Source organism: Neodiprion virginianus, chromosome 7, assembly GCF_021901495.1.
Source record: "Neodiprion virginianus isolate iyNeoVirg1 chromosome 7, iyNeoVirg1.1, whole genome shotgun sequence".
Classification (NCBI taxonomy): Eukaryota; Metazoa; Arthropoda; class Insecta; order Hymenoptera; family Diprionidae; genus Neodiprion; species Neodiprion virginianus.
Genome location: NC_060883.1, coordinates 23,080,672 through 23,100,465, shown reverse-complemented (window position 1 = coordinate 23,100,465; position 19,794 = coordinate 23,080,672). Strand labels below are relative to the sequence as shown.

Genomic DNA, 19,794 nt, shown 5'->3' with positions numbered 1-19,794 from the left:
TGAGTAAGGGTTAAAAACTGGTATTACCGATTGATGGAAGGAGAATTGAAAATAGAGAAAGATAAAATATAGAAGCGGAAAATTGAGAATATTGATACGATTCTACATTATCGAGAGGTATTCTTTGTTTTGAACTTTTATATTCTTTTACTTCACCGTTATACTTGGACTTTGGAAATTTTCAATGTTCTATAAATTGAATATCCGCTTCTTTGAAAATTCGATAATTGTACAGCCCTTCGATTTTTTCATTCATCTATATTTTTAATCCCACCTATATTTGTCATTTATTTACGTTATTCGGATGCTGTTGCCGAAGGAAATGAAGGAGAAGGAGAGAGATTTCAAGGGTATACGCGTCGCGGGTGTTTATTATTCGAAGGGTCATATTTACGAGGTACAAACATGCCGCTGTGGGACCTTCGTCGCCGTAGGCTTACGGCTTCTCCAAAATTGTCCCTACGGACCTACTTCTTCCCTCCTTCCTCCCTTCTCTCTCTAATTTGTATACCGGCACTTGTTCAACAATATTCATACCTATATAATACCTGACGAAAGAAAACAATTTCTACTTAATTTACCCTGCAGCAGCGTCCTAATACATGAAAAACAATTGTTTACGATGTTTCCTTTGTGAATTCATTATTTGTTGCGTCTCGTTTCTTATTATGTCGTATTGTTTGAAAGAACACATCGGGCACTTTGTACCTTGGAAACAATGTTAACGCTGCGTTTCGATTCGATTCTCTCAATTAGAACGGGCGGAGTTGTATTTTACGATCTCTTTTTATTAAAAAAATTTTTGTCACTTACCGTTTACTTCTTTTTCATTTTTTTTTTTTTCACTACCCAAATTCTCGACATCTACTATTTTTATTGTCCTAGTTGATTTTGTTGTGTCCTTTAAAAGTACCTGTTTCGAAATTTCGTTTTTTTTTTCCCCATTCAACAGCATTTAATGTAAAAAATAATACCGAGTTGAATTTTTCGTTGCGGATGACGAGTTGTTTTTAAAGACGAAAAATCTTATCTTTTGCAATTAATTCGTAATAGGGAATTATTGGGAAGTTTTTTTTATCCCTAATTGGACTAACAATGAATCCTTTCAAACCAGTCAATTGTTTCCAGTTTTATTTTAAACCTCTTTTTGTTTCTCGCTTCCCTCATTTATAAGGGGATGTGCGATAGCTGTTACCCGATATTCTTATTATTGTTATTATTATTACTACTACAGTCATTAAAAAGTGAAAGAATAACACAGGTCGGTGAAAGAATATTTGATGAATCGAAAGAAGACTTCCATTTCCCTCGATCACGTACGGTATTTTTACAAAAAAAAAAAAATTATAATATAAAAAACCAAGATTTCATTACAACGATCCAAACAATATTTCATATAAAATTGAATAAACAATTTCTTCACGAAATGTACGTAAAGTTCCGTGTTCGTTCTTCTTCTCTTTGATTCCGCTTTCCATTTTCACTTTCCCTGTTTGTATTTATGCTCGAGTCTCACTCTGATACGTATTAAATGAAAGTAAGAATTTTATAATCAAGAATAAGATAGCAGATTTTGATTTTGCTTTCTTATCAGGACAGTCTCTCGGGTATTCGTGTAATACCTACAAGTAGGTTTAGGTACGTGTACCTACATATAACCCTTCCCCCGTGCAGCTCGTTCCGGAACACCTCCGATCCAATATCGTACCGTTTGCCATATAGATCGTATGCACACAGAGACCTCGCGTACCTACCTAACCATACGTACAACTGTACTGCCGACCCTTTATGGTGTTGCAGGTATTTATCGAAGGGGTACAGTGTAAACTCGGCGAAAACCAACAGCCAGATTTAGTTAGCCACATGCTACCCCCCCAACGTTTTAGCCGCACATTTGTACAGGAGACGATGCACGCTGGTTCGTTCCTTCACAAGTTACGTGCAAACAGGCTTCCAGATACAAACCCATCTCTAACGCACCTACCTTTACTCGTACGTCTAACACGCTTTACACCTGCATCTCGGCGAAAAGCCGAAGGTGTAAACGTCTGCTAATCCTTCGGGTGAAAAGGAGCCGCGAGATTCTCAAACCTGTGAAGTTGCGTGCTTCTTTTTTAATTTTCCTTTATCGCATCGCGCGAATTCAATCGGTTGCGCATGTAGATTATGTTGCGCATAATAGAATATATTGTATATTTATACATATAAATGTATGTATGTATATGCGTATGTATTATGTTGGTACGGGTTTCTATTTGCGCGAAATATTTGTTTATACGAAATATGCGCAGGTTGTGTAAAAATTTAGCGTCGTCGCGTTGCGGGTGGAAAGGATGCGAAATACCCTTGTTCTGCTTTTTTGATTATTATTATTACCACTACCAATACCACTATCGTTATAATAATCATCGTTACTATTACTGCTACTACTACCACTACCGTTATTATTATTATTATTACTATTACTATTATTATAAAGTATCGTAGAGTAGAAAATCCCTGCGAAGTACATACGGCGGTGGTGGTGGTGCTGCGGTGTCCTTATTTCGCTAATTGAAGCAGTTACGTTTTACTAAATGCGGAAGGAGGAATTTTAGGGGGCGCGGGCAGAGGTGGAAGGTGTGTAATAAAAGCAGAATGAAGGAGTAAGGGTAGGAAGGAAAGAAGGAAGAAAGGAAGGAAACTGCGAACCTACGTGTGTTTACGTATAACGTGTAAAAAGTTTCTTCTCGCCAGGCATTTTCCAGTGATAAAATTAAACATTCCTGTGAAACAACTAATTTCGAAACAACGCTGCATATATATGCGTGTTATAAAAGTTATATGTATATATGTATTTGGAGCTTGGAATTGGACGAGTTTAATCGTACCGCTGCTCTTCAAGCTTTGTTATCTTTATGCCTCATTATATGTATAATGTGTATCTAACTATATTTTATGAGAATTTATTAGCAACTTGCAACTGCACGAACGTTATATAAAGCATGCATCACATATACATATATACGATATATATATTTGAGATTTTTATTAGTTTTTTTTTTCTTTCAAAAACTGTATTAAATCTTTTTGGAAAAGGAATTTTTTTATTTTTTCCTACCTCTTTTCCTCTCGGAATTTTCTGTAAACTGAATACTTATTACCTCGATTTATATTCGTTTGGAAGATCGCGTGAATAAGCCGAGGCTGATTTTCGTCTAATCGGATTTTTGTTTATTCTCTTTTTCTTCTCAAATACTTTTATCCCTTGTTCTTTTTTTTTTTTCTCACCCCCCGAGTTACTTGTAACTTTTTGACGCGCGCATGACGGCAGCAACAATTTTACAGACTTTGACGGGTCTCCTCGTACATACACCGTATCGTCTGGATATGTCCCGAGTGATCGGGGAACTTCGTTACCGACTCTTCTTCTTCTTCTTTATCTTATTTTTTTTTTTTTTTTGAAAGTTGTTGTTGATCGAACTCGGGCTGTTTTTGAAACCTCTGCCCTGCGCACTTTCAGCCAACCCAACCCCGAATTTATTCCGCACGATTATGCTTTCCGCTTTATATTGTATAACTTAACTTTAACGTGTTTGGGAAAATTCAACCTGCAGCTTCGTCAAAGAAACGTTGCTGCGTGTTAAAATTTCCGTTTATGCGCTCTCTGTAGTCGTATTTCATCACGATTAGCTCAAGTACGAGAGAAAGAGCCGGAGAGGGAGAGAGAGAGAGAGAAGTAGAGCAGACGGATGAGGTAGACGAAAAGTGTTTTGAAGTTATTTAATTAGAGAACGAGAGGAGGATACGGGGTATGGCGAGGTAAAGCACTTTAGAGCGCTGGATTCAACGATTCGCCCGAGCGAGAAGAACTAGAATGATAAATGGGATTTGAATCATTAATTAACGGAGCGGATACCAACGCGTTGTTTCGCTTCCTTTAATCTCGAATCGTGAAAATACCGATTCTTCCACGCGTTTTCAGCGTTTCTTCTGTTATTGCGATACGATGAAAATTAAGAACGAGATAGAAAGACGGTAATCGAAGTTATCGTCTCGACATTTTTTCATCTCGATCTTTTCAGGTTTATCGCTGTCGATTTTTTTTAACTCCCTGGAGTAAGTATTTTTGGAGCAGTATTTTTTATATAATCGATTCGAGAAAGAAAAGTCGAGGTTTCATGGTTTGATCGTTAATTTTTTCTACAAATTGTGTATCAACGGATTGCGATGACGATTCGTATTGGTCTAAATTTCCGCGCTTTTCTCTGTCCAATTGTCGGAGGAAAATACTTCGCTGTTTAAAAAAATAAAAAAAATAAAAAATAAAGATGGTTCAGAAATTATTGTCAAAAATTTTTCACGCCAGTTTCAATGTGACATTGAACAGCTGAAATATTTTCACTGCAACAGATGATTTTTCACGATCTCTGATTATTTCGTAACCTTTTTTTTTTTGTCCTTCTTCTTTTCGGAAATGGTAATTATATTATATATATTAATAAACGTCAAGTGTGATATTAATATTTTTAATTTATGCAAGGCACGTGTGCTTAGAACCGTGAATTGCTGGCTTGACGCGAGTAAGAAGTAGACGGCTGCTTTATTGTTCAGTATAGTGTGCTTGGAAATTACGAGAGCGAGAAAGAGAGAGGGGAGGATGCTGTATGAAATTGCGAGATTCTTCTTTTCACTCCCTAGCTCGGTTCCTCTAGCCATTTAGCGCTGCACGGAGTGAATAAAATTAAATTAAAATTTTGAAAATTTTTCATACTCCGTAACGACTTTTCGCTGGTGAAATAAATTACGCTCAGTTATATAGCGTCGTGGACACGTTATCTCTTTCTATGATTTTACATCGTGTTTCTCATCTCCTTTTTTGTTCACCCTCTGGAATTTCTCCGTATCTACGCACCAGTTTTTCGAGAAAATTTTAAAGAAACAACGAGAAATTTTTTTTGTTCAACGTAGTAGACGAATGAATAATAATTATTACATGTAATATATTTCGTTGCATGGAACTTGGGGTAAGAAAGAAAAGTTATCTACGAACGTAAATTATGTTTGTTATTTTTATTCTCATGTTTTTCACTCCACCGGATTTCGATGTTGCAAAAATCAAACATTTGTATTCAACCTGAGGATCACGATCCGTAACGCGACGATTTATCAACCGGGAATCTTATTCTCACCAATAAAAAGTTGGTATTAAATTATAACTGTTTTATAACGTTGAATCGATAATGAAAAAGTCGTCGGATACACTTGGCGAAACATCGACTTGTACTTGACAGTACAAAAAACAACTAAGCTTGATCTTTCGCGTAACGTAGAAAGCTCGTATAAACTTTTCACGGGTTGCCACGGTGAAAAAATGTGAAATTTATTTTTCCCTCAAACACCCCAACGTATCGTATCTCAGTTAACGTTTAACCCTTTTCTAAACGAAATATTTCGTATAATCGAGAATGTTTTAATTTTTTGCTCGCGCTTCTCGATCTTTCGATTTACGCAACAGCTCCGCGGTCCAGGTTGCGATCGCTTACCGTTTCCAATCAGATTATCGACGTTTAACCGAGCGAAAGGGAGGGAAGGCTGCGGGTCCCGCCACCTTCGTAGGTTCGCCCTTCTCATTCACCCTTACCGAAGCTGCAACTCCGAGCTTAAGTTAGGTAAAGATCTGTTATCGGGAGGACCCGAGCAGCGAGTCTACCCGCGTCCCCCTTATCTCGCCGCTCTCTCCTCTCTCTCTCTCTCTCTCCTTTCCCTTCGTCGTTACGCAAGCCGCGAACCGACCGCCTGCAACCTCAGGGGAAGAAAAAAAAAAAAGGGAAGAGGTTCCCGAGGGGAAGAAGAAGGCAAAACGGGTTTCGCGCTTCTTCCGACCGATCGAACGTCAAAATGAAAGGAAAGGGCTGATCTCGCTCGTTCGCTCGTAAGCTGCCCTGCTAAGGGAATCGATACGAAGCACACCGCGGAGCTTTAGAATATATTCAAGTTATATTGCATATTTTTTTTTTTTATACTCTTTAAGAATTTTTCAAAGTGGTTAGAAATTGGCGAAATATCGCTGGTGGTGCGGATCAAGAAAAATGGATCAACGCTGAGAGAAATTTTTAGATCCGGTTACCGCTCAGTTCTTAAGTATTTTCATTTTTTACCGCAATCGAAAAATATAGTTCCAGGTAGAAAATGAAAATTAGTTTCCAAACATTTTTTTTTAACGATACCTGTTTTACTCAATTTTTCTAGCTACTGTAACAAATGAAATTTTTCTCAGTGAAGAAATATAACACGCGTAACGTAGTTATGATTATCATTATCCCTAGATTATTATTTTCTGACTTTTTCATCAATTAGTTTTTGGAGTCATACGAATATTGGGATATTCTTGTATTATACGTATCATGGATATTAGTTTAGGATTTTTAAAATACAGCATATTTTGCATAGTGGAAAATTTTTCGAACCATCGCAACCTTAATGTAATTGATGGATGGTCGGAAAAAGCACCTCAGGGTCGTTCTAGAAAAGTATTCGAATATTAATAACGAACGTAGGAAAAAAAATTTGGTTTTAAAGGCCTCTCGTACTGTCACCTCAAAAGAGGTAATTTAAACCCGGTCGACTTGGCACGGAATGCCTGGTATAATATTGCATAATATAGGCAGTAAACGCTCTCCCTGCAGGGTGTATACGCGGGTATTCGTTTTATTTATGCAAATATTTCTGCGTATATATCGGCCGCTACCCTCTCCCGGGGCGATGCAAAAATGTTTCGTATGAAAAATCAAAGCGAAAATCGTAGGGCTTAGAAAGTTGCCGGGGGGGGGGCAAAGAGAGAGAGAGAGAGAGAGAGAGAAGATTCCGGAGGGAACGACGATTGCTGCTCCGGTTGAATCTATTGAACATATATATACACCTGTATGTATTCGTGTATGGGGCATTCCATGCCAACCCGCAAAAACCCTTTTACCCCGACAAGTTTAGCATTTTTTTTTTGGATCTTATTTACATAATCGACTTTGCTGCAAAAACCACGAGAAAATTTCTGAGAATAATTTGTTTTTTTAGTCCTTACACAAGCCATATCAAAAACGTAATTTGTTTCTAAAAAATTCACAGACACTCTTTGATGTGAAACGATTATTTTAAGCCCAGAACGAGAGTCTGATTCCCGTTTTTTTTTTTATTTCGACAACGTCAACGCAAGTTGTAGCTTTTTTTTTTTTAACGTTTCGGCGCTTCTTCTCGGAATTTCCGAAAGATGAATCACAACAGGCGATAAGTATCTTGAAGTAAAATTAATATTTATTCATATTAAGATTTCATATTATCATCGTATCCGAAACAAAGAATCTAAATAAATGGTACAACATGCGTTGAAATTGTTGAAATTGTTGAAATAAAATGTTTGTATTCCTCTGGAGAAATAGAAACAACCGGAACCACAGACTCGTTCTGAGTTTAAAATCATCGTTCCGCATCAAAGAGAATATGTGTGTTTTTTTTTTGTAAAAAAGGCATTTTTGAGATAACGTAAATAACGTATGAAAAAAAAATCATTTTTATCAGAAAAATTTAAATTGGTCGGCGTTACGGGCTCGGTGAGTTTGGCACGGAATGCCCTATACATATATGCATCCATAGCCATAGCCATGTATTGCTATGCAAATAATACTTGTACGTACGTACGTATCGCATCGTACAAGTACGTCTATCTGTCCGTTCATCTTCCTCTATCGCTACCATTCGTCCTCTCACTCTCGGTCGCAGTGTTTAACTCTGTACAACAAAGGGTTCGAAGTATCGATCGACTTGCTTCTTCCGCCCTCCTTCCGTCTCTCTTTCTTTCCCTCCCTTCATACCATCGCAGATGTAATATCGTCATATTTGTAGAGGACAGCATTGTGATAATATTTTTTACTTTCCGTTTGTTTCAGGACCGAGTAAGCAGCGCAGTACCACCGATGCCTCACCTCCCAGAGGGGGTAAGTTGTTTTTTTTCTCGTTTTATTTCTCATCACTAATTTAAACCGATATTTTAAAATTCTTGCACTATTTTTTTTCTAACGCGATCTTCGAACGTCACGTATCGTAATAAAAATCTATAAATAAGCTCACGCAGCATGTCATAGACCTGAACGAGATATAATTGTCTGTTTTAAACGGAAATTAAGAAAAAAAAAAACACGAGATTGAACTGCATAGCACGACGCAATTACGTCTAGAAACTGAAGTACATTTCGTAATATATTCTTCGTATGATTTATGGTTGAGCTTATTTATAGCGCCAACGTTTGCGACTCATTTCAGTTTTGCACAGTCAACAAATTTTTATGGAAATCTGTTTTCTTATCATCACCGTATTTCCGCAACTGTCTGCGAATTTTCTATATCTCAATTTTCTGTTGGAAGTGGATCTAAACATATTGTGACATTATTTAACGAGGTCAAATTACCAGAGTATATAATAGCGACAGCTGAAGACACGAAGCTTCCGAAATTTTATTCTTTTTAGACGGTATTATGTCGGGTTTCCAAGAACACATTTTTGATTATGATATTTAGCTTCAGGGCTACTAAAAATTTGCTTGGGACTACATTGAGAAAAGAAAAGAAAATACTTCGCGTTAAACCCCATTTGTTGGATCCCCTTAAAGACTAAGTAACAATCTGCCGCAAATGTTGTAACCATTTATTGACTTGTTTGTGTCTCCGACTTGAAGTGGTGTGCTTAAATCTTGATATTAGTCACGGGTATAACAGCCTGGCTGAATAACATGTGGAACACTTACTGCTTCGCTCCACACGAATTGTGAACGAGGAACACGTATTGTCTGTAACGCTAAAAACTTGACTAGCAAAGACCAAGCCGATATCTCATCGAACCCAAAAGATATATCGAGAAATTCGCGGAAACATATTTCAAGATCCGGAAGTTTTGGAACGGACGTTGATGGTCGCTCAGGACATCTTTCTTCATATCAGTAATAGATTGATGAGAAAATTGTTGAGCTAAGAAGGAAAAAAGGATAAATCAACTTGTTCTTCCGATTGAGAACCAAACAGTGTTGTGTAATAGGATTTTATTCATTCATTACTACGATGGTAACCCGTATCATCAACACTAATTACATTAAAGTGATTCACACCCCTTGACGATTAAAGTAAAATACAACAAACGTGTAAATGTGAAGCAATTGAACTCGGATGTGCTGGTAATGGACCGGAGAAACGCAGCTTATCGATTACAATGGCACGTTAGCTATCAAGTCATCCCAAAACTGTAGACGTTCTTTTAAATAGGAATATTCAACGGCAAGTGTGAGCTTGGAATAATTTCCGATGCGAAGGTCGTTGTCCTTCCCGATTGAATACGGTTTCCACTTCTCGTAGATGCCCATCGCTGGAGTCGTGGGTTTCCTGGAAACATGTTTTTGAGTCGAGGTTTCGAAATGACTGCCAATAACAGGTCCATTCCCATGTTTGATAAGGAAATCAGCTTACCCCTCAATAGCGAAAGACGTCCACAATTCCACCATAATGTTTACCATTTCGTAATCTTTCTCACTTCGAGTTTCGTTGAGACTAGAAAATAATTCCGAATTTGGAAACAGGTACACCAAGTCATCACCGTGCGTCACGCCGTAGTCCACTGTATTGCCGGTTAACTGGTACGTATAGCTCAATACGCCGCGGTAATCGAAGATGTAAAAATATTGTGGATTCACCGACGTTGAAAACTGCTGTCGGAGTGCGTCGTAAGTCGGATACAAAAAGTAAACGTCAGTCGCGAGGACTGTCAGATTATCGCGTATCTGCCAAATAACGGAATTATAATTTGTTGCTCTTGAAAACTTTGTTGCGATTGAAATATCCGTGACTCTCACCTCGTTTTTATCTGCTTCTAAATCAGTGAAGTAGTGTGACTTGATGGGTTCAATCCAAGCGGCTCCCGAATCCGGTAAATAGTTCCAATTCAACAGAGCAGGTAAAACGCGGTCAAAGTTTGCCACAAAGTCATCAAGCAGTGTCTCATTTTCATACACGTCTGATAGCAGTGTAAAAAAAAGTTTGATAATGGATTGAAATACGGAGCAGTAAGCAGATTGTATCCGTAAGTTATCCGTTCGTGGTCAAATTCAGGTATTGAAAGTTTTCAAAAACAGCTGTGAGATCCAAACGATTATTTGTTAGCTACGTAAACTTACCTACAGTCATAAGTAATCCGCCATCTTGACAAGCACCTGAAATCCAAGGCAAATCGTGAACCAAGCCATTGCGAATTATATTCCGGGGGCTGTCAGTGAGGACGGCATCTTTAATATTTGGCTCATCAGTTGGACCCCAAACGATTGTCTGAAACCATTCGTGATGATTGAATTCCGGATAAGAACCTACCATGTCCGAAACATCAACTGTCCGCAAACATTCAATCAGAGAATCCGTCGATGTATTGGAACAGCCAACATATTTGCCAAGCTCAAATGCTCGATCGGCATAAGGGCCGCTAGGTTTGTAAGCCCATGCCGCAAGCGCGGATCCACTTTCCGTTATGCATCTGTGGAAGAGTCCTGCGAAAACAGAAAACAGCTGATTCGATATCGGTGGAAATTTGATGCACTTCGGAATACGGTAAAGCAGACTTCATCGCGAAGGATTTGACTGCAGACACGTTACACGAAAGAGAAACCGCACCGGAAGCACATTTCGTTTTCGAATGTCGACTGAACTTGTTCTTCTTACCAATCGTGAGGTTTGACATTGTCAGAAGATGAACCGAAGCCGCGCCTGCGCTTTGTCCGAACAGCGTCACCTGATCAGGATTACCGCCCAAGTACTCGATGTTACTCTGTACCCATTTCAGGCCGAGGACCTGATCCTTCAAGCCCCAATTTCCCGAAGCCACCTTGTCACCGGTGCTCAAAAATCCCAATAATCCTACACGATAGCTGATGGTTACGAGAATCACGTCTTTGTCGAGGAGGTATTCCGGGCCGTATTTCGACGAATCGGCGTTTCCGCTGTCGAATCCTCCTCCGTAAATGAACACCATCACCGGAAGTAGCGGCGAGGTAGCATTTCTGGAAAGCTGAACGCACGATCATCTCGTCAAAGTCAACAACCTCGTGTATCGAATTTGCTTATATGATATAATTCGATCGTTTGAAGGAGTGCGTTAGATTGTTCCCAATCCATAATCACCTGCGGCGTGTAGACGTTCAGATACAGGCAATTCTCATCGCCCACTATTTCGCTGTTGGAGATCTGAGGACATTTATTCGAATCGACGCTAGCGTTTCGAATCCCATTCCAACCGTCAGCCGCCACCGGATTTGCGAATCTACGATATAAAAGGACGCGCTAAGAATTTGTTCGAATCTCCTCGGAGTAAATAACATTTTTCGGCATGTAACTGAATCTTGATCTTTTACCATCGCTTGTGTTTCTTCAACGATAACATTTCAACGTCAGCGTCAAAGGCGTTGAAAATTTCTTAAACAAAATCACAACACGAGGTACGATGTTGTCGGGTCAAAGTCAGAGACATGTTCTCGTTTGTTTTCGATATCGAATTCTGAGGCACGATGTTTTTGAAACGACATTTGAGGTATGATTACGTGCTGATCACCCGTTGATGTTACGGTATCAACAGCCGTGTGTCACGTCGTGTAGTAACTCACGCATATATTCGTTAAATTTGACGTAGTTTAAAAACCTTAGATTTCCAATCGGTGGTTGCGCGTAAGGGATTCCCAAGAAAGCCGATACAATTCGATTATTGCGCGTTGTCCGTGTCGTACCTTGCAGTTTTCCTTGGGGGATGCAAACCTGGGCTTCGTTGATACTTGCTTCTTTAGCGTAACTCCTCGCAGAAACGTAATTTTTCACCAGCAATGCCAAAAAAAGGCATTTGATCGAGTAGCTCGCCACCATAACGTCTCGTTCTGGAATGAAACAAAACACTTGCGACTAATGTCCGATCGAACTTTCGGCTTCGGTCAAAAATTAGCCGAAGGTTTTTATCGGCCACCGGAAACGGACGAACTCTTCTAAAAATGCGCGTGAGTTTCGAGTCGAGTTAGGTATTGTTGTCTTGTTTCATTTCAATAAAGAAATAAACATATAAATCATACTTCTTTTATTACTACTATTACGCATAAGATCAAATAATTCCTACACAATTTGAATTTATATTATTCTGCTTTTTAGCCGTTATTATAGAATTTCTTACCAAAGTTAATCTTTCGGCTTTGGTAAAAATCTGACTTTCGATCGGACACTGCTTGTAACGTGTTCGCTCTGTGGTTCACAGCTATCGACTAATCTTCCAGCGCGTCAAATCGTTCGATCTCATCGTAATTTATCTATATTCGTATTAAAATGTGTTCTGCTTACTTTTGTAAGTGTTCAGCTGCCTCTGAAATTTTCATACTCGCAGTGTTTAGGTAGGTTTAGTTTTATTTTGTTAGAACGAAAAATCTTCGAATTTTTATGCATATTTTATGTAAAAAAAAATATGAAATATAGAATATTGATATTTCGTATGTTTACCCAGCTTGGTACCGCTTGGTGAACATATGAAATATCAGCATAGTGTATAAACAATTCTACTTCGTTTGCGGGAATAGAGGGACGTAAAAGACTCTCGGAGGACGTTTGTATGCATGTGTGTATACATGTAATAATTTCATAATGACTCGGTATGAAAAATAGCCGCTGTTGAAAATTGCGGGGATAGTTTCATACGTGTGTGTGTGTGTGTGTGTAACGCGTATGACTGGAATCTTTGTCTTCCTTTCTATGTATATACGTGTAAATGTATATGTATATAATACATACCGACGATGAGAGTCGAGCGGAAGGTGCGGCAGGAATCCGTGCTTTCATCCGTTATAAGCTCCTCGACCCGTTCGCTTAATTCTAATGTCATATCTCTGTCTCGTTTCGAATAATTTCGAACGATATGCAGAGAGAGAGAGAGGGGCCTATATCACATACGCGTACCCATTCGCCCATGCACACACGCATATAGATGTATCGTATACACATGCCTACGTATTATGACTAAACGCTTCGTTACGTCGCGTTAATTAACTCCGATAGCTATTGTACATTGTAATGGAAGATTGCCTGGATACGATATTGAAGATAATTGCGAGGGTGGAAATGATGGTATCCTGAATAACAACGATGTTATTAAGGATAAAGATAGTTGGATGCTCGACGCGGTAGCGTCAATTTTTCGGTGATTGAAGGAAAGGAAAGGAAAGGAAAGAAAAAGATAATGGTGGAGGTTCAGACAAGACAATGGTAGAGAGGTGACAGGGGTCGTAAACGATTGATGAAACACAAGGAAATCTGGTGAATTGGTAATAGTATCCGGTGTGTTGCACCTTGCGTTCAAGTCCCAAGAGAGTATTCTTCACGAATGTTTCTCATTTTGTTAATAAATACAAGGACGCTATATTTAAATTACAATTTCGTAGGCGGTTATACATACGAGGATGAAGTTGGTGACGTTTACTTCAACGATGCACGTTTAAGAAAAATCAATGATCGACGAATGAAAACTCCTTGAAAGTTGTTCGAAGAATTGAAAGACAAGAGATTTCTTTTTCCTCGACGTTTCGTTGCGTCAACGTTACCAACATCATCCCTCGCGACGCGACGGTTAGGATGTTGCAACGACTGAGGTTGCAATGAGAGTCGAGCCTGGGGAATAAGTTGAATTGACCAAGTCTGATTAGTTCGGATGAGATTGCCGCGCTATTCCCGTTTCCCACCCGTTAAACCTTCCCTCTCTTCCATTTTTCATTCCACTTCGCTTCAACTCCTAGTCGTGCCAATTGCACCCTGCAACTCGCTCCCAAGGGCTGCTGGGAGGGCGCTGGCTAATCTCCCTTGACGCACCCGCGACGACTACTCTCGTTGTTGTTGTTGTTGTTGTTGTTGTTTCCACATGCCGCAGGGACGGCAGAGATTCAGTCGAATGGTGGGTAGGTTGTAGTGTTCGGTACAAGGGTGGATGGTAGGTTGTGGACTGGACACACTGCGACGATGCGATGTTTAGTGCAAGTTTACACTGGGAAAAATTGAGTAAAACAGGTATCGTTAAAAAAAATGTTTGAATATTGTTGGAATTAGGAAAAACGAGGTACGCGTCAACATTTTGCAATATCGTCGATCCTTTTTTGGTAATCGCAACGCAAAATCAGTTTCCGAGGTTCACTCTACTTTTTTAGTTTGACAAGGCTTTAACGTCAATTTATTCTCGCACAAGCGTTAAATTTTCGCAACGGTTGCAAGAAAATATAGCAACGGCGATCGTAACGAGAAAGAATAGTAACGGATACCAGACTTTCTGGTAACGGCTGCAAAACTAATTTTCATTTTGTACATAGAACAACATTTTTTGATTGCGGTAAAAAATGAAAATATTTAAAAAATGAGCGGTAACTGGAACTAAAAATCTCTCTCGCAGTGTAGCGCAATCCCATCGCGTTGTCTTATATCGAGGGTGATCTTCAATGCCTCCTTCACCTTCAAGAATACTGTGCGACATCGTCCCTTTCCCCCGAATTGCACCCTTATTTAAAACCCTTCTTTATTATAAAATGCACACCGATGCCCAAAACTGCGTATGCACCTAACATCTCTTACTCCTCCCTGGCTTTATGCTCGACCTGACGATGCCGCTTTGCAGGAGGGTGGTCAAAAACTCGAGTGGTTTTGGATTGAAGGAAAAAAGACGAGAGATTGTTTTTGGCGGGGTGTTTTTCTCATTTCTCATGTTATCGATAGCGATTTTTATTGTAAATAGATACGGTTCTTGTGGCTCTTTTTTTTCTCTCTGTATGCGTTTCGTGTGTAAAGTCATCGTTTCTGCAACAAAAAAACAAACAAATAATGTAAACCACCCTGGGATACAAACGAGTGGCGTGCTCAAAATCCAGATTTTACGAAGCTGGAGGCTGACCAGATTTAATCCCCTTGTTACTTTTTACCTTCAGGAGTACAAAACAAAACGAAATATTGTCACAAATGGGTAAAAAGAAGCGGAGTGGCAATAAAAATAAAATAAAAAAAAAATGTGATTCCAAAGTCGCGAACCAGGTCAAACCCAAACACGATGTCCAAACACATCGGACTCTTCGTATTTTATACGTATGTAGTACATGTCATAAATTCGTTCGGATGTGGAAGACTGGACGCGTGTGTGCGTCCTTTCTTTAAAACCGTCGTCGTCGTTGTCGTTGAGGGGGGTGGTTCGTTAAACGGACGGGGTAAACTGAAAACGTTGGTCGGTTCCATTCACGCCGTCTCGCCGCCGGGTAAAGTGTATGACTTACCGTTGTAAACCGCCATCCCAGACAACGGGGAAAACTAATTCGCTCTAATTTGCGGGGGCCAGGTCGCCCTTTCGTGACCCTCCACCTCCACCTCCGTCCCCCTTCCCTCCGGCCACTTTCGCGCGGCAAAGTTCCATTGTGAAAAGCAGCTCGGAAACCAACCCCCCTCATCCTCCTTCTCTTCTTCGCTACCCGCTACTCTATTGAAATCGTCTTACCACCACCCCCGTACTACCCTTATACGGATTTTACATCCCACACGCGATGCCAGCGTCGTCGCAACGCCGCAACCGAGACTCGGCGAGTCGTAAAATTCGCGTTGTTCTCCGACACCGCGAGTGCCGCTGCTGCTGCTGCTGCGGTCTCTCTGTAAAGATACTGCGGGACTTGCCGACTCTGCCCTTTTACTTTTCATTTTATTTTCCTTTTCCTTTTTCCGCTAGGATGCAGGCGCTTGGATACATTCATGTATATCCCATACTTATGGGGTGGGGGTGAAAAAGTAGAATAACAAATGGTCAGGCGATGATTTGTAAGAAGGGTGGCGATATCGAATTTTTTGCGTGATGGGAAAGTTTACTGTTACAAGTCGTAATGCGGATACGTGAAAACGCATAGAAACGGCAGAATCGTGATGTCTTTGATTTTCACTCCGAATTCTTTATTTTTATAAATTTTATCGTTCTGCTGTACACTTTCGGACGTGCGAAACTTTCTCGGATACGATATTTTAAAAGGCAGGCCGAGGGCCGATATTTCGCTACTCTACGAAGCGGATACCGATCCGATTAAAAGTGATATTTCAGAGATGAAGATAACTTTGTTGGCCGCCAGACGCGGTAGCGTCAATTTTTAGATTATTAGGAAAGAGAGAGAGAGAGAGAGAGAGGAGAAATGAAACGATAATAAAAGACACTGGTTGAGGGGCGGGGTTTTATTCAGGGGATAAAATACAAGAAATAGGTAAAGCGGTAACAGTGTCCGATGTATTATAAATAAGCGAGAGATGTGGATAGAATTAAATAGTTCAGGGATTGAATACAGGCAAAGCAATAGATACAATCGGAGAAGTAGATAAAGTTAGAAAAATAAATGCAAACAGACAAATAGATGCATTCAGAATTGACAAATCAGCGAGATCGGTGTGTGTGCGTGTGTGTTTGCGATACTTTCAAGATTTACGTAATAATCGATTATAAGGTACTCTGGCATGCAGTGCGCAATAGGGGATCCTTAAAGTAGCCGTTAATAATTCAAGCGAATAGCAGAATAATAAAACGAGAAAATAATAATATTATCGCAACATTGGTAAATAGTCCAAGGTAATTTGCAAATAAAACGGAACGATATTGAAAACGATGTAGGGAAAGCAAGCGATACGTAAAAATTATAACGAAAATACGTAGCGTCTAATTTGCGATATATGGGATAAAATAGAACGAGTTTGATGCTCGTGACCGTTTATTACATGATTTAATTTTCGTTGGGTGAAACAGTCAAGGATGAAAAGATGCAATTCACAATTCCCATATATATATATATATATGCACGTATAACGTACATAAACTTAATACCTAATTATAAAAGTTGCAGCTGTATTATACAACGATACAATAATAAATGTTGTATAAACGAGGTGTGCAGAGACCAGATAAAAAATTTATTTTTTTTAACCGCGGCGCGTTTTTCATCGATAATATAATTGGTGTTGCGCGCGACGGAAAAGCTTTTGAAAGCGCGTGAGCTTTGTGTCGTTTCCTTTTTTTTCCCTCATCTCTCTTTCTCCTTCTCTCCCTCTCCCTCTCTCTCTCTCTCGTTGCCGTCTCGGGTATTAACAATAAGATCCTTCCGCAGGACGCTCAACGCGCCCGGACAATTTATTATTTCTCCACTTTTTAGAACTCTCTTCTCCAGGCTGCGTTCGTAACAACAATTAACTTTTTTTTCCACCATCCTCGCTCTTTTCTCTTTGTCTCTTTCTTTTCGCCTCTTTACGTTGATTTTTTCTTCTTGTTCTTATTATACAAGCGTATATATATATATATATATATATATATATATATAACCGAATGTACCGCCGCCACTTTTTCCTCTTGTCTTACCTTCTTTACTTCCTTCATTTTCTTTTTCTTATTCTTCTTTTTTCCTTTTCAGTTATTAGATCTTCGCTTCGTCGAAGTAAAGTTTTATTATACCAAATTGTTATATCGGTGTTGATGCATCGGTGGACTGATTTCAGGGTGCGGGGTTATAGGAGAAGGGCGGACGGTAAGGACGAGAGTCTCGATCGATGTAATTAGTGCTGTTTTTATCTTGTCATCTTTCTCATTTTTATTGCCTCGCGCCAACTCTGACGCGGTTGTATAGTTATAACGCTAATTGAATATAGATGGTACTTATTTCATGGTTCAATGAATTCAAGGAGTTTGACGAACAGAATGCCTGATCGAAAAATCGGGGTACCGATACGATTCTTTATTTCTTATTGACAGAAAAAATATTGCAATCTTATGAAACCATAGTTACGCGTTTTGGCAGTTGTACGTTTTTCTCTTTTATAAGTTCGTTGAATTTTCTTCGTCCAGGCAATTTCGTTTTATTACAAACGTTGTAAAAATATTTCATTTACTACGTTTCTGGTTTTTCACTCAAACGTTTTTCGCACTTATATACGCTCCGTATTCCGTTCCCAAATGCTGTTCTCTGGTCAGTTATACGTTATTACAGATGATTTTTTGTTCTCTTCCAATCTTTTCGATTTGTCGTTTAACTTGCCTCCCGCAAATGGCGCGCGCGTTTCCACGTTTCGTGTAATTTTCTATCGCTAGATGTCGCATCTTGACCTACGTTCCTATTATTGCAATCCCAAACATGTTCCGGAAAGTTCGGGTCATCATCGCTTTATCTACTGAAAGATAATCCTTACTTACCCTCACTGGATTAACTTTTAACCATTCGAGAACAAATCTATTTTTATTATCGATCACGGAGGACATACTCCGTGTCAAACTAACTCTGTATCATTTTTAACGTGTAATCGTTTCAAATGTCTGAGTCTGATTTATCTGGAAAAATTCAGGGGTATAATTTTAAGTATGGGGAAAAAAATTGACAAAAAATCTGGAATACGAGAAATTTTTTCTTGTCGAGAATTATCGTTTTAGAAGAAATCGGTATGGATTAAAATGAGTTAGACATGGGAAATCGTAGCGCCTGGTTGCCTATCTTTACGTGTCGCGGTGACTCGTTGCCACGTATTGTGATTCCTCGACCTTTTTTAGGGGAAATTTTATTTTTTATCTATCGCTTTACGCGATGGATTTTTCACCGTCGGTGCTTAAGGTACCATCACTTTTCCTCTCGGAGCAAAACGGCGCAGCTTGCTGATCTGACCCCTCAAGTAGTATATCCTCCCCGCGGGGATGGGATATGGAATTTGGCTCGACTCGGATCTCTATACGTGTGTATATATATATATATATATATATATGCGTTACATCGATATATAACGTACGCATACCAATATACCTATAAAATCCACCCTTCTCCCGGATCATCATGGGGGGGGGGGGGGGGGGGGTAAAAAAGTGAATTGCACCGCCGCTTGGCTCCTTCTCATCGCCATCGTTTTTGACGTGGTAAGAAGATGGCTATTTCTGAAAGACGATGCAAGGCCGGGTTTTCAGGCGTAATCCTTCAGGATCCTTGCGTGGGTTCCGGCCTCCTGACGACCCCGTCTCTCCTCCTCTCTCTCTCTCTATTTTTTTTGCCCATTTTTTGCTCACGCTTCACGGTTTCGAGGCTCAGTTTTTTTTTTGGTATCGCACTGCTGTGCGGGGGGGGGGGGGTCACCCTTATCCTTTTACATACTTGCAGAGATTTTAATATTTACTTGTATGCCAGACGTTACATTTATTAACAAAGAAGGAAAAAGCAAAAAGAGAAGTGCTACGGAAAGTTTACCCTCGAGCACTCTTTGAACGCGGTGTGAATACTCCGGGATTTGCGTGTATCTTCCCAGAGTGCAAAAGCACAACGCCGTACGTAGGTAGACACTTGAATGTGTGGTGTGTGTGTTTTTTTTTTTACTCTCTCTCTCTTTCCATCCTCTCTTCCTGTTTGCCTGACGCGCACTTGCCTTCTTCACCGGCGTCGCGTACACAGGTTATTCTATTTTTTTTTTTGTTTGTTTTATATTCCGCATTGGTCTGCAGTGAAAGTAGTGGTTTATACAGAGTAATAGTACAGAGAGAAGAATTGTACAGGCGGTTAAAACAGACGGTGAAAATTAGAACGATATTACGTGCAATGCAGAGGAGGAGAAGGGATAAAAAGTTTACCTACATACTCCAATCCATGCCGTGTTAATGTGCGAGATGAGGTTTGATAAATATGCCTATAAATTTTTGGGGTCGAAACTTTTTTGCTTTAAACTTTTTCTGCTCCTTAATCTTTGCTT

General features: G+C 39.6%; 2 protein-coding genes across 5 annotated transcripts in view; one reads left to right on the top strand and one right to left on the bottom strand.

Moving 5' to 3' along the window:
- The window catches only part of LOC124308961 (hemicentin-2), a 162,578-nt gene that overhangs the window by 42,923 nt on the left and 99,861 nt on the right, over window positions 1-19,794 (top strand). For all 3 annotated transcript variants that reach the window (XM_046772156.1, XM_046772157.1, XM_046772155.1), the window contains exon 2: window positions 7,923-7,970. In XM_046772156.1, the coding sequence (XP_046628112.1) occupies window positions 7,923-7,970 (48 nt within the window). The remainder of the gene's footprint in view (window positions 1-7,922; window positions 7,971-19,794) is intronic.
- On the bottom strand, window positions 9,052-12,876 carry LOC124308964 (juvenile hormone esterase-like). Of its 2 annotated transcripts, none has more exons than XM_046772162.1 (8): window positions 12,826-12,876; window positions 11,702-11,930; window positions 11,188-11,326; window positions 10,729-11,074; window positions 10,194-10,556; window positions 9,873-10,033; window positions 9,490-9,800; window positions 9,052-9,405 (listed from the first exon to the last, which is right to left on the bottom strand). In XM_046772162.1, the coding sequence occupies exons 2-8, from the start codon at window positions 11,917-11,919 to the stop codon at window positions 9,231-9,233; spliced, it is 1,713 nt and encodes a 570-aa protein (XP_046628118.1). In that variant the 5' UTR covers window positions 11,920-11,930; window positions 12,826-12,876; the 3' UTR covers window positions 9,052-9,230. The 2 variants fall into 2 exon arrangements, with proteins under 2 accessions (XP_046628118.1, XP_046628117.1); XM_046772161.1 differs by lacking the exon at window positions 12,826-12,876 and adding an exon at window positions 12,218-12,314.

Bases quoted from the DNA above. Each gene is read 5' to 3' on its own strand.
- LOC124308964 (XM_046772162.1), bottom strand. From the start codon at position 11,919: ATGGTGGCGAGCTACTCGATCAAATGCCTTTTTTTGGCATTGCTGGTG. The intron at 11,327-11,701 runs GTTTTTAAACTA...TTTATATCGTAG, and splicing joins CCACCGATTGGAAATCTAAG to ATTCGCAAATCCGGTGGCGG. The intron at 11,075-11,187 runs GTGATTATGGAT...TCGTGCGTTCAG, and splicing joins TGAACGTCTACACGCCGCAG to CTTTCCAGAAATGCTACCTC.